Source organism: Stenella coeruleoalba (assembly GCF_951394435.1).
Source record: "Stenella coeruleoalba genome assembly, chromosome: 7".
Lineage (NCBI taxonomy): Eukaryota > Metazoa > Chordata > Mammalia > Artiodactyla > Delphinidae > Stenella > Stenella coeruleoalba.
In genome coordinates this window covers 39,158,001-39,172,815 of record NC_137153.1, presented here as the reverse complement: position 1 = coordinate 39,172,815, position 14,815 = coordinate 39,158,001, and the positions used below count along the sequence as shown (strand labels likewise).

The 14,815-nt window shown below is 38.0% G+C and overlaps 1 protein-coding gene across 11 annotated transcripts in view; it reads right to left on the bottom strand.

Moving 5' to 3' along the window:
* Positions 1-14,815, bottom strand: part of TUT7 (terminal uridylyl transferase 7) — a gene marked incomplete at its 3' end in the record, with an annotated part of 68,586 nt that overhangs the window by 17,696 nt on the left and 36,075 nt on the right. For 8 of the 11 annotated variants that reach the window (XM_079926079.1, XM_079926078.1, XM_079926071.1 and 5 more), the window contains 10 exons: positions 14,323-14,409; positions 13,612-13,712; positions 11,868-11,925; positions 6,936-7,039; positions 6,165-6,254; positions 5,209-5,322; positions 4,957-5,034; positions 4,156-4,333; positions 505-552; positions 327-418 (listed from right to left, as the gene is read on the bottom strand). In XM_079926079.1, coding sequence (XP_079782205.1) covers positions 327-418; positions 505-552; positions 4,156-4,333; positions 4,957-5,034; positions 5,209-5,322; positions 6,165-6,254; positions 6,936-7,039; positions 11,868-11,925; positions 13,612-13,712; positions 14,323-14,409 — 950 coding nt within the window. Of the gene's footprint in view, positions 1-325; positions 419-504; positions 553-4,155; positions 4,334-4,956; positions 5,035-5,208; positions 5,323-6,164; positions 6,255-6,935; positions 7,040-11,867; positions 11,926-13,611; positions 13,713-14,322; positions 14,410-14,815 lie in introns of those variants that run through there. The other 3 variants (XM_079926076.1, XM_079926077.1, XM_079926072.1) reach the window with 3 other exon arrangements.

Genomic DNA, 14,815 nt, shown 5'->3' with positions numbered 1-14,815 from the left:
GGGATGTCCTTAGATATGTGCAAACTGGGTTTGCAGAGGCTGGTATGGAGCTGAATGCTTGGTGGAACAGCAGTGCCACCAATGTGTGTTACCGACGAAAAGCAGCAGCAACAAAATTATTAATTTTCCCACCCAAACTCCACTTCCGGCTATCTCTTCCTGTTCTCCTGATAAATGGCTTCAAAACAGGGATGTTTATTAAAAGGTTTTTATCTTGGCTAGACTCACCAAACTTCCAGAGTATTTAGATTACTATTGAAGTAATGTATACAAATTAGGTGCTTAAATGGCTTTTAGAATTGGTTTTTTGTATTTCCAAAACTTACCATTTTTGAGGGGTAGTCCTTTGGAAATCCTTTGACTGGAATACCAAATACTCTTCTCCCATTTATAAATGCTTTCATTATAAAATTTGTCACTAAGGAGAAAAGAGTAAAGGCTCAATTGGAGGGATTAAAAGTAAAAGAGATGGCATTAATATTTATAAACGAAGTAATAACTTACTTTTCCTTGATAATCCAGCTCCAAGATTATGATTCAAATCAAATGGATCTAAGTAAAGAAAATTAATGAAAACATAAAAAGATAATCAAATAGGAAATACCAGTATTCATACATTAAGTGAGGTCTATATAACAAGAAGAAAGTGTTACATACTTTATCATTAATAAAAGTATTAAATGACTGCCTTTTTAATGAGTTTTAAGTCTATAATACAACTAAGTAATATATATATATATATATTCCTAAATATAAGGCAAGTTTTCCCACAAAAGTATCCATCAGAAAAGAGGGTATTGCTTTATATTTGAATCCTTAAAGAGTCCTTCATATTATGAGAAGGTGCTTCATTTTGAACAACAAAATACTGTTTGGAGAAGACGTATTAGTCTGATATTACCTAATCATGCTAGTTTTAGAGGCATATAGAAGTCACAAATATATTTAAAACATTTTAGTACTGAATGCTCCTGCTAATTAACAGCCTTTAAAACATCATTTTAGAAAATAATTTATCATGAAGCTCATAAAACGTAAGATAAATGAAAACACACACAGACACACACACCTGTCCCAGTAGCATACCAATGGCTATCTGGATCTCCATTTCCAGTAAAAGCTTTATATAAAGACTCCTGGGACTTCCCTGGTGGTGCAGTGGTTAGGAATCTGCCTGCCAATGCAGGGGACACGGGTTCAATCCCTGGTCCGGGAAGATCCCACATGCTGAGGAGCAACTAAGCCCGTGCACCACAACTACTAAGCCTGTGCTCTACAGCCCGAGAGCCACAACTACTGAAGCCCACGTGCCTATAGCCTATGCTCCGCAATAAGAGAAGCCACTGCAATGAAAAGCCCGTACACCTCAACGAAGAGTAGCCCCCGCTCGCCACAATTAAAGCCTGCATGCGCAACGAAGACCCAATGCAGCCAAAAAAAAGACTCCTGTATGATCTTTTTTTTAATCAAATGGCTTGTGTTAGAATTTTATTTATTCATTTATTTATTTATTTATTGGCTGTGTTGGGTCTTTGTTGCTGTGCGCAGACTTTCTCTAGTTGTGGCGAGCGGAGGCTACTCTTCGTTTCAGTGCACGGACTTCTCTTTGCGGTGGCTTCTCTTTGTTGCGGAGCATGGGCTCTAGGTGTGTGGGCTTCAGTAGCTGTGGCGCATGGGCTTAGTTGCTCCGCGGCATGTGGGATCTTCCCTGACCAGGGCTCAAAACCGTGTCCCCTGCATTGGCAGGTGGATTCTTAACAACTGCGCCACCAGGGAAGTCCCTCCCACGTGATCTGAAATGTCTGCATCTCAAATATCTTAGATAGGTATATAAACATGATGTATCTGAAATATTATTTGTTAGATGATCCAAAAAGTGGTAGAAATGATGAAAAAAATGCTGATGTCAAAGATGTATGTGAGATCTGAATAAACTGGTTCATGAAATAAATTCAGGTAAAGCACTATTTCTAAGTCAAAATACTATTTTATATTGGATTTAAAATAAAAATATACAGAATAATTCACAATTTAAACATTATGTATAGATATTTAATTATTTCCAATAAATGTCCAGAAACATATTCAAGAAAGCAAAGGAAAAAATAAACCCAAAACCTTTTTTGGGGATCATCTCATTAAGAAAATGGAGGATGTATATGGTACATACAAAAGGAGTAAAGGGGGCTTCCCTGGTGGCACAGTGGTTGAGAGTCCGCCTGCCGATGCAGGGGATACGGGTTTGTGCCCCGGTCAGGGAGGATCCCACATGCCACGGAGCGGCTGGGCCCGTGAGCCATGGCCGCTGAGCCTGCGCGTCCGGAGCCTGTGCTCCGCAACGGGAGAGGCCACAACAGTGAGAGGCCCGCGTACCGCAAAAAAAAAAGAAAAAAAAAGAGTAACGAAGTAAAAAGAGGCATTCCTTCTGGTTGTCCGTTATGCTTCTAATGTATAATAACTGGGGTATACCATTTGGGATTTAGACCCACTAAGAGTTTACTGGCGTATAGGACCCTTTACTCAGTATAACCCTGTACTAATAACTGCTATGAGAAGGTTACCTTTCTAGTAGGTTTGGTCATGCTTTCTTCTGGTGATTTTTATGTGTGTGCTATGTGGAAGTATTTTTGGTTGTTTGCTTGGTGTAGCAGAGATACTACGATATTAGCTATCATACAGACACTACAAACTACCACCACTGAAATTTCTCAGTTCTAGAATAACTAGTTAAAAGTCTTCCTTCTAATATAGCCTATTACCAATGGCTCGTTTGTAAATAATGTAAAGTTAAAAGCAAAAGATAATGAGGCTTCAAAAAATTAAGAAAAAAATATTCATAATTGGCAGACCATAAGAACCCACTCTGATAGCGGAAAGGTTTAAGACAAAGTTCTATGTTTTTGACATATCAGATACCAAAAAGTTAAAACTGTATCTATAACTCATTGTCATCTGAATTTAATTTTACAAATGTTCACAGTATTTTAATACTGTCAATAAGCAGAAGTAATGATAAAAGCATAACCTAAAGTAATACATTATTTAGGTGATATGATTATATTAAAAATAAATTTAAAAAGACCCAAATCAACAAAATATTTAAGCCATTTCTCAATTCATTTTTAAACATTTAAACTCCATTTTGTCTTTAAAATTAAAAATCCCACAAATTTATCATTTGTGGAATGTGTGGAATTCCACATTTATCATATGTGGAATCTAAAAAATAAAACAAACAAATGAATGTAATGAAACAGAAACAGACTCACAGATATAGAGAACAAACTAGTGGTTACCAGTAGGGAAAGGGAAATGGGGAGGGGCGAGATAGGGGTATGGGATTAAGAGACACAAACTACTATATATCAAATAGATAAGCAACAAGAATATACTGTACAGCACAGGGAATATAGCCAATATTTTATAATAACTTTAAATGGAGAATAATCTATAAAAATATCAAATCACTATTTTATACACAGGAAGCTAATATAATATTGTAAAACAAGTACACAACAATAAAAAAAACCCAGTACTGAGCAACCACTGAAAATAATTTGGTGAATATATAAATATATATATAGTTAATAAAAAATCTACAAAGATAGAAACAAAAATCTCCCAAAGTGGAAATAAACAATCAAATATCAATACAAACACAATGGCCCACGGATCTTAGCATTCAAGGAAGTCTTCAGCACAGGCGAAATAAATGGCAAATTTTATATCTAACTACTTATAGGTAAACTTCTCCATCAATAAACAGCAAATAAGGACCTTGAAAACTGACTTTCGGAGGTACTCTTCAAACCCTCACTTAGGAAGGTTTTAAAAGTCCCACTATTTTGAAGCTGGCTTACCTCTATAGCAACCTTACTCTCCAGTACCTGTTAAACACAGGTAAAGGGCTTGTCATGGTGAACAAAGACTTTTGGATTTGTGAGAGACCCCATGGGAGGGCATCAGCCATTTAAAAATAAATCTTTAAGTTGGAAACAGACAAGTCTGCCTGATGTGGACAGTAACGGGATGGCTGCAAGGCGCACCCCGATCAGTGGCTCATGGCTGCTCTGGGAGAGCTCTGCAAGGATGAAGAACACCCTCACAGTTCAATCTCTATATTCTATTCAGTTTTAAGTTTGATTTTATTTGTACCTTCAATAACAATGTATTTTGATGTCCACTGTTTCTTAAAAGTTGTAAGCAGACTTTTTCTCCTGATGCTAATAACATGTTCTTTAAAATCAAATTCCTCTGTGTAGAAACGAAGAAGTCCCAACCATAGCTGCCCAACAGATTCTGTATTTTTTCCATATTCTGGCCAATAGGTGGGCTAGAAATAGAAGGAACAAGAGATATCATGCTCTATAGTAAAGTGTTAATATCAATAGTCATTTGTATCTTAGGGAGTAAATCTGGGTTTATTTTAATTAACTAGAGTTTAAATACATGAAAATATAATTATATAACTTTTCTTTTATATTTTAAAATATCATTTACATGAGTTTATTAATCTCTACCCTATGACTTGGAGACAGAAAGAGCTCAGGGTTTTAAATGCCAAACCTCAGAATGCATGTTTGTGGAAGAATCTGGAAATAAATTTTAAGAGCCTTGGTGACACCTGGTTATTATATCTCTGTAACTGAGAGTCTTTCCAAATTCTCTGTAGGAAACCATAGAGCAAATATTTGTTCATTTGGAATAAAGTTACTTGACCATTTGGAATTATTGGGCATTAAAGAAATCCTGAATATAGTCCCTAGAAACTCACCTGGCTTAAAAAAAATGTTTTCAACTTCAAAGGAATCATCTGTATGTGCTATTTTTTTTTTACTGTCATAATATAAATAAATATTACAAGTGATAATATAGTTGTTGACCATCTACACTACAGCATAGGATAGGTAACTTTCAGTCAAGGATGTAAAAATTCTTTACTATTAAAATACGTACCAGTTCATCTATTTGATCAAAAAAATAAATATTCCAGCCATCAACAAATATTTCAGGTTTCTTTTCACCTTTGTATATCTGAAATTAATTTTTAAACTATTAGTATGGATTACAAACTTAATGCATTGATACAAAAACTTGTAGGAAAATAGTAAAAATTTTAACTACAGAACCACAGAATTTTAGAGAAGGAAGAGGGCTCAAAGATCACCCAGCTCTACAGATGAGAAATACAATTTCTTTTACTAATACCTCTTGAAGGACAGGAATGACTGGTGGGTTCCTCTGCTGGAGAAAATATAGCACCATAAGCGTGTATGCATATGACGATAAGCTGCCTCTAGAAGCATCGCCAATATCGCACATCTGGGGGGAAGGAAAAGGAGGAACAAAGGAAAGACCACCAATGTCTTCTGCTACACTTGCATCTATTCTGTTGTCACTAAGAATAAGGTGCTTCTACAGGGCACTAATATAAAAATTACATTTTCAAATGCTAAAATATGCCAACAAAACCAAATAAGACCAACCAAATAAATAAATAAATAAATAAAAATCAAAGCAAAACAAACCCCAACAAAGCTGTGGAACTATCAGCCAGAAGCAATATTAGGTTACCACGTAAAATTTAAGCAACAAAATTTTAGCTTGCTGAGTAGGGCTTCTCAAATAGTTAAAAGAAGCATTTGACATGGCTATGGTTCTTTAAAAATACACACATCTTTTCTTTTTCTTTTTTTAATTGAAGTATAGTTGATTTACAATATTATATTAGTTCCAGGTGTACAACATAGTGATACAATATTTTTATAGACTATAGTCCGTTTAAAGTTATAACAAAGTAGGGAATTCCTTGGAGGTCCAGTGGTCAGGACTCTGCACTCTCATTGACGAGGGCCCGGGTTCAATCCCTGGTCAGGGAACTAAAATCCCACAAGACGTGCGGTGAGGCCAAAAAAAGTTTTTGCAAAATAATGGCCATATTCTCTGTGCTGTACAATATATCCTTGTTGCTTATTTACTTTATACATAGTACTTTGTGTCTCTTAATCCCATAATACCCCTATCGCTCCACTTCCTCTTCCCACTGGTAACGACTAGTTTGTTTTCTATATCACTGAGTCTGTTTCTGTTATGGACTTATGTTTTCAACAAGGTTGAAGATGTAATGAAATTTCCTGATAAATCACAAGAGGAAGCATACTCACCTTTGTAAATACTTTCATGGTATAGCACAAATATTTCACTCTGGGATCAATGGCTGAATAAGCAGATAAGAGCCTTGTGTTATGAAGGGCCTGTTAAAAGGGAAATTACACTATAAGTCTACCAGTTAGAAGAAAAAGTTTTAAGACGGAATATTCTGAAAAGGTTTACACTGTAATTCATTTTAGGATGAAGACATTTAGGCTGAAACTAATATTTTTCCCCTGAAGACAAACTTCATTAACTTACTAGATAAGAATTATAAGTGACATCTGATCTCAGGCCTCCTTAGTCTAAACATTCCTAGAAAATATAGGCTATTAAAATAATCAGTTCCATTTAAGTCAATGTAAGATCTGCACCCCCCACTTCCTGCCCATTATTCAAATTAAATGTCCTTAGGGGCCAGAGAGGTCCCATAAAGCCCTGAAATAAACCAGGTATGAGACCAAAGACACACACACACACAAACACACACACACACACAAACACACACACACACATACACGCTCCAAAATTAAAACAAAGTTCAAGCCAAACAAAAAGCACTTGCCACTCTGACCTCATTTTAAATGAATACTAATATTAACTCAATTCTATGTTATATCCCCAGCCTCAGAACACTGCCAGGCACTTAGCAAGCACTCATAAATAACTACTGAAAGAATGAACTGGATGAAATGAATGGTTTAATTTTACTGAAAGATTGTGTAAATTAAGAGATACTTGTTCCCCTTCATCTCCATAAAGAAAAAGTCTAAAGAAAATCTTACCAATGTGTTATACAAACTGATGTCCACTTCCAGACCACTTCTCAAATGGAAGAACTTTACAATTGGCACCTTTGCTGTTGTAATAGGCAAGATGTTTCTCAGCCCTAGGTTGGGAAATAAGATAGTGTCATTAAATACAGCAGCAGGGGATATAAGTTGCTCTTATGTTAATGTGAGTCACTAAGACTAGTCAAAGAATTCTCTGTTATTAACAAACATCTGGGAAGACTCTTCTGGCAAAGTTTACATTTGTTAAACACATCAATATCTGAAGTACAAGAATGAACAAGGCAGCCACTGCTCTTCAGGAACTCAATGGATCATGTGCATGTGTATAGGGCTGTCAGTCTGATAAACATCACAAAAGAGGAAACTACTACAGAATCTGGACTATGTGGGCCCTACCTATTCTCTCCATATGACTACACATATAATATGGAGAAAAGCCCATAGGGGTAATCATCAGAATCCTCAAAACAAAAATTACTCATCCTGGAGCTAGAAGCTATGTCAGTAAAAGAAAGGAATCGACTTCAACAGAGAAGTAAATTGCTTGAGCTAGGCTTTGAAAAAGAACAGGCAAAAAAAGAGAAGGCTGACGGGATTTACCAGGCAAGGAAAACTGCACAGGGGAAGGGTAGATGCCTGAAGCAGAACGGCATGTTCAGGGAACTTCCATGGAATCGTTCAGGCTACAGAGTGGACTTGAGGGAAAGAAATAATGAGTAATAGGAGATGTGGTAAAAACTGGGAGGAGTCCAAATAGGGAACATATACATCCTTAGAGGCAAAGAAATGCCAATGCACTGGTGTAAGTTGGGGAGAATCACTGACCACATCTATTTAAACAAGGTCCCTGGCAATGGATAGACTGGAGGCACCCAGAAGAGAGACTAAGTGACCATTATAAAAACTGACCCAGGGCTTCCCTGGTGGCGCAGTGGTTGAGAGTCCGCCTGCCTATGCAGGGGACACGGGTTCGTGCCCCGGTCCGGGAAGATCCCACATGCCGCGGAGCGGCTGGGCCCGTGAGCCATGGCCGCTGAGCCTGCGCGTCCGGAGCCTGTGCTCCACAACGGGAGAGGCCACAACAGTGAGAGGCCCGCGTACTGCAAAAAAAAAACAAAAACCAAAAAAACTGACCTGGCAGAGAAGCAGTAAGACATGTGTGAGAGCATCCGTAACTGGATGGGTTGGGGAAGTAGAAGTAGGGGTGATAAGGAAGAAGGAGGGCTGTAACAGTAAGACCATTTCCTGAGCATCTAGATTCCTTTACAAACATTACCTCCTAAGACCATTCACCCTTACCCAAAAGATGAGGAAACAGAGACCCCGAGAAATGAACGTGCTTAGGAATGTGCAGTTGGTGAACTGTGGAGCTGGGATTCAAATCTAGGTATGACTGAATCTACTGAACCTAGTCTAGCACAGGCTAATTATCACTTCATTCATTTTGGTGATTCCAAGGAAGCCAATGTCAATAAGCAAGAAAGAGGATTCAGAAGGACGAGCCGGTAGTGGTGGCTGTAGCAGAAGGGAGGCAGTAAAGAGAAAGATGAGCTCAGCCTGAGATGTTGGGGTTTGAGCTCCTTCTGAGAGAGTTAAGTGGTGATGGCTAGAGGGCAGAAACCTAGCGGTCTGGAGTATAGAAAAAAAAGTACACAGATGAAAGAAATTTCAGCAAAAAAGGTCTGTGTGGGAGATAGAAGTCTAACACACTGATAGGGAGGAGAGGCAAGGAAGCTCGTACTTACTGAACACTTTGTGTTATGTCAGGCCCTGTAGTTTAATGTATTGCCTTGCTTAATCTTAAATGCTATTTCTGTTGTTCCTGCTTTATAGATGAGAAACTGAGTGCTCATAATGAAGCTGAGTGACTTTTGGGGATCACACAGCCAGAAAGCAGGAACCCAAGATTTAAAACTAAAGAGACTGATTCTAGAAGCCCCATTAATTACTTTGCTATACTGGCTCTAAATTAGATATCCTTTTTCTCAATCTCCTTCCCATTCTAGAATTTGACCCTGCTAACCACTTCTAAGCCTGTTCTCTAGGATTTATTCATAGCACATCATCCTGGTTCCTATTTTACCATTCCAATAGCTCTTTTTTCAGTGTCCTTCCCTAATTTCTACACTCAAGAATTAAAGCTTGGTCCTCAACTTCTCTCAAATGATCCCATGGAATTCTGTTTTATTCTTGGCTTCTGTCTCTCTTTCTTCCTTCAAGCATTTCAATACAAAACTGTTTCATTTTGTTCTTCAATCCTAACTGACAACTCCATATTTCTAACTGCTTGCTGTACTGTTAACTCTCGGAGATTATAGCTTCATGGCACGCTGGTGTTCTCTGCAAACATTCTCATTTCTCAAATACCCAGACATCAGCCTGAACCCTTATTTCCTACTTGTAGGTTCCAATTCTAGGAAATTTCCCTTTGGAATCTCTCGTATTCTTTTCCTTTTAGGATCACTGGCAACTGGTTAAGGTCCTTCTGCCCTGTCACTTAGATTATATCTTCCCTAAGAGTATATCAGCTCCCTAAAAAGTTTAAGTTTTGCTTTTATGGGGTTTCTCCCCTCTGAAGAAACTTCAGTGGCTTCCAAATATCTACAGACTTTACCTTATCTCCTAATAGTTCCCACTTGAAATTCCTCTCAAAATGTACCAATCTTCTCACTGTCCTAAAAAATATATTACAGTGATTCTCGCACTCACATCCATGCATCTTAGAAATGACTTCTCTTCCTATCCTCTTCAAATCATGTTCATCATCATCTGAGATCAGAAAAAGCCCATCTCTTCCATGAACCTCCCCTACCCAACTCTTTTCCCAGAATCTCTCTCTTCAGAAGTTATTTAATACTTGCTGTAGTTTCTACAACTCATTTTAATAAATGAATACTACCACACATTGTTACACAGCCTGTGAGATTATCTTACGTTTGAGATCTGAAAGCTGTCAAAGACCTATACAGACTTATTTTTCTACCATCCCTAAGTGCCCAACACAGTGCTGAGCACATAACAGGTACCCAATAAAATACATGGGGAGACTGCTTTCTTAATCATAGTCCTGTAGCTATTATTCCATTTTTGTTCCATGCAATCTGCATTACATTGTAATCTGTATGTAAAAGTCATTTCTAGTCTAAAAATGACCTATTTTTAACATGGTTCATTCTTAGGAAATACACACAGGTATCTAGGGGAAAGGGACGTGATGTTTGCAGCTTAATCTCATATGGTACAGAAAAAAATCGTGAGCAAGCAAGAGATAGGATGATCAATCAAATGTGGTAAAATGTTAACAACTGGTGGATCTGAATGAAGGATAGACAGAGTTCTTTATACAATTTTTGCTGCTTTCCTTTAACTTTGAAATTATTTCAAAATCAAAAGTCAAAACCTAGCTCAGTACTAAATAACTAATAGTCACGGAAGCTTAGCAATTTAGTTTCTTTGCATAATCTTCAAAAATAAAAATAAAAAAGCATATGATCTTTAGAGGTAAAATTCCCAAAATGCTTGCTTCAATGACCAAAAAAATCATATCAAAACATATTAAAAAAATACTGATGCGCTAGGTTTTCATTAGGAGTAAATCAAAATTAAGTTTTTTTCCCCCATTACTTAAATAACACAGTATCCTCTTTAAACTCCTGTAAATAAAAAATGCAACAGGGACTTCCCTGGTGGCGCAGTGGTTAAGTATCTGCCTGCCAATGCAGGGTACACGGGTTCAAGCCCTGGTCTGGGAAGATCCCAAATGCCGCGGAGCAGCTAAGCCCATGAGCCGCAACTACTGAGCCTGCGTGCCACAACTACTGGAGCCCACGCACCTACAGCCCGTGCTCTGCAATGAGAAGCCACCACAATGAGAAGCACGTGCACCGCAACAAAGAGTAGCCCCCGTGTGCAGCTACGAAGACCCAACGCAGCCAAAAATAAATAAAATATAAATAAATTTATTTAAAAAAAGAATGCAACAAAAAGGGGCATTCCAGGTGCATATTTATCTGTATGTATGTATGTATGTATGTGTGCATGCCCATGCTGTGAATTTAGGTCTACTCTTTTTTTTTTTTGCGGTACGCGGGCCTCTCACTGTTGTGGCCTCTCCCGTTGCTGAGCACAGGTTCCGGACGCGCAGGCTCAGTGGCCATGGCTCACAGGCCCAGCCGCTCCGCGGCACGTGGGATCTTCCCAGACCGGGGCACAAACCCGTGTCCCCTGCATCGGCAGATGGACTCTCAACCACTGCGCCACCAGGGAAGCCCTAGGTCTACTCTTGACTAAGATATAAGAAAGCTTTCCATGGATGGTGCATGGATTTTAAGTTCCACAAAGGCAACGACAATATCTTGCTCACTTTCATTTTCAACTCTTAGCACAGAAGTTGGATGAACCACAGTTTAAAAGAAGACTCTCACTGTTAACAGCATCCATAGCTGCCTCTGACAAAGAGAGGCAGGAGAATATGCTAATGGCATTTCAGCTCTGTGCACAATTTACAGAATCTGCACATTTTACAGCTGTAAATACTTGTTCAGGGTCACACACAGCTAAACAGCTGTGAGTACAATCCATCACCCTAGTCCATGGTGCTTCCCACTATACTTCACATCACTGCGAGCAGCCCCTACACTTTGATTTACACAATGCTGATAAGGCAAAGCCATTCCCAAAATTTCCTGCGTGGTATATACTTTGTCTTGAAATAAAACTGACTGAGGCAAAAACATGCACACACATATTATAACCAATTCCTCAGCTTTTCATACTTAATCACATAAGATTTTTTTAAAGACACCAATACCACAAATGTTATATGAACCACTACACTGTTTCGTTGGCATTCATAAATTCTAAGTATGCAAAACACTAATAAAAAAGACAAAAATATTTTTTAGAAAAAGCTTACAGAGGTACCTGAATGTTTTTTGAGGACTCTTGCCAATTCTTCAATAGTTCTTACACAGTCCAACCCCTGCAAGAAAAATGGCACAAACAAACAAACAAAAAGGCACAAACTACTGAATCAGAAATGGAAGACAGGTTCCTAACCTTGTTATAGTTTCCATTTCCTCCAGAAATAACAAAATTAACTTCAAATTATTCTACATACATTTTTCCCTTTTAGGTGAGCGTTAATCCTCATTCATAGGAATATCCTAAGGATGTGGAAACCCTCATTGGGTTGCTCTTGGAGGCACAAGAAAGGCTGAAATCAGTGTCTCCAGAAAAGTCTCTCAACCAGCGAGGATCTCCATTTTTCCCCGCTATGTAATCATGTCACTCAGAAGTACTCTCTATGTGACAGAATTAATAAGAGGGAGCTTCTGTGGCCCGTCTTATTCATTCTGGGTAGACCTTCATTATACTTTAATTAAGAGCTGATGAAATGCTGTGGAGAGTAATTAAGCTCAGATTATTTCTCCACAGAACTAGTAAAAAATATAATGCACAAAAAGAAAGTCATACAGGAAATATGAATAATATTTCAAATATTTAAAAACATTTGGGCCGAAACATTAAGTCCTTCTGATGGCTATATACTTCCCAGAATATATTTGGAATTTAATTTAAAAATGCCCTCAAGACTAGTTTATTAATCATGTAAAAATTCAATCTTGATGATGTATTGGGTTGGCCAAAAAGTTCGTTTGGGTTTTTCCACATTACAGGAAAACCCGAACGAACTTTTTGGCCACCCGATATAATCAGGTCATTCCATATATTGGACCCAATCTTGCTTAGCCACCTATTCACCATAGTCATGCTAGATAACTTTTGACTATTTTCCCAAGTCAGATACATCCTCAAAGGATAAAAACCTGAAACTCAAAAAAGGCATAAAAAGATCCTGAGCAACAGCAGCAATCACTCCTTTGGATATACAGCATTTGGACTGTTACAAATAAAAAATTCAGTACTTCTCAGACTTTACACCTTTTCAAAAGTATTTTACATTTTATAAATGCCTTCATATCCATGAGGGCTGGCAAACCTTTTCTGCTTTGTGGACCATGTGGCCTGTTGCAAGGACTCAACCGGTGAAGTTACAGAGTGAAAGCAGATGTAGACAATACATAAATGAAGGGGTGTGGCTGTATGCCAATAAAAACTGATATTTACAACACAGGCAGTGAGCCATAGTTCCCTGACTCCTGACATACATGATCCAAGCTGATGAGCACAACCATCTCCTGAGGCAAGAGGATCTCACTTCCATATTAGAGATTATCAACCAAAGACCACATGTTTAAGGACTGATGAACCAAGTCTGTCTTGAATTCAGTTTAGCACTCTCCTATCACTGCATCACATTGCCTGCCTACTAAAAAACTTCTCAGAAAACCTCACGTTGGTATATTTATGTACCTGAGTCAGCCTAGCGGCTACGCCACTGGGACACGGGAGAGGCTGGTTTAGCTTTCTAGAATTCCCAGATGTTGCTTTCAAATCTAGTTTGCACTACAAGTTGCAAGCAGAAGCCTTTCTACTCCTCACATTCACTTCTCAACTTCTAAGTTATCTGACCAGACAGATTGTGCCAAATGGCATACTCCATATGATACACCCTGATAAATCTGGAAAATACCATGCTGTATTGTCAGTCAAGATTGTCAAATCATACTCCACAGCAAATGGAAGTTTTACGTGGTCACTGTACCTCAGCAGTTTCAAGTCCATTAATTGTCATACAGACGTCAAGGTCACTCTGTTTGAACCCAAATCCATTTTTGGAGGAGCCAAACAAGCTCAGTTTAGTTCCTGTTAGGGATATATGAAAAGTCATACCTAATTACCTGAGTACATTTAATCTTCTGATCGAAACAACTCTCTCATGAATCAAAAATACCCAGTTGTTAACTGTCCTATAACAATCTCATTATAATTATGTTCTTTTATTAACTAGTCATTTATTATAAATTATTTTCTCTCAAAATTTACTATAAATAAATAAATACAAGTTATAGAAGACATGCAAGATTATCAAATGCCACTTTCTTCTTAAATGCAAGGACATTTCAAGGAAAATGTGGATCACCTCAGAACATTTAATAATGTAAGCTTACTACTTTCTAAATAAATTCACTTTTTACAGGTCTGAATTTTGACTCTAAACCTAATACTAAATGAAGTTCACTTGTGGTATCTGCTAAGCAAAATACTACACTGCGTCTGTCTTTTCTATTGGCAAACTAGGATTGGGAAGACCAAAAGCCACCCTAGGTATATCACAGAACAACTGAAGCCCTGTCCCCCCCATCACTGTAACACTGCTTTCTTAGTCTCAAAATTAATGTTGTTGTAACACATGTACTCATTCTGAAGGAAAGTCACACTATCGTTCTTTACTTAAAGGTAAAAACTTATTTACCTGGAAACTCTTGTCTTATGAAACTTTCTAGGTTTTGCCGAATATGTTCACGTGCCTGATCTTCTAAAATTGTTGGAGAAAAATCCTCTGTTTAAAATAAACAGATACATTCAGAAACAAAGATTGTTCACACTCTCTGAAAAACTATATTTTTAAATAAAATCTAACTGGCTTAAAAAAAAATAAACAAAACTCTAAATTTTGTGTGTCTTCTCAGTAGACAGCATTAAGCAATGTAAAATAAAGACGCCTTTTGAAAGAGTCTATCACCAAGAACTGCTCCTGAGATGTAAAGCAGTCTGAACAAGGGTTCTGCTCCTGGGTTTCAGAGAGACCCAGAGCCCTATGAAGGCAGCCTTCAGGGAACTACACAAACTCCCGCCCCCCCCCCCCCCCCCCCCCCCCCCCCCCCCCCGCCAGGGTGAACACAATAGTTTGTGAGCATGTGCATATGTACGTATTTTTTCTAAAGAGAACCAATAGTTTTCTTTCC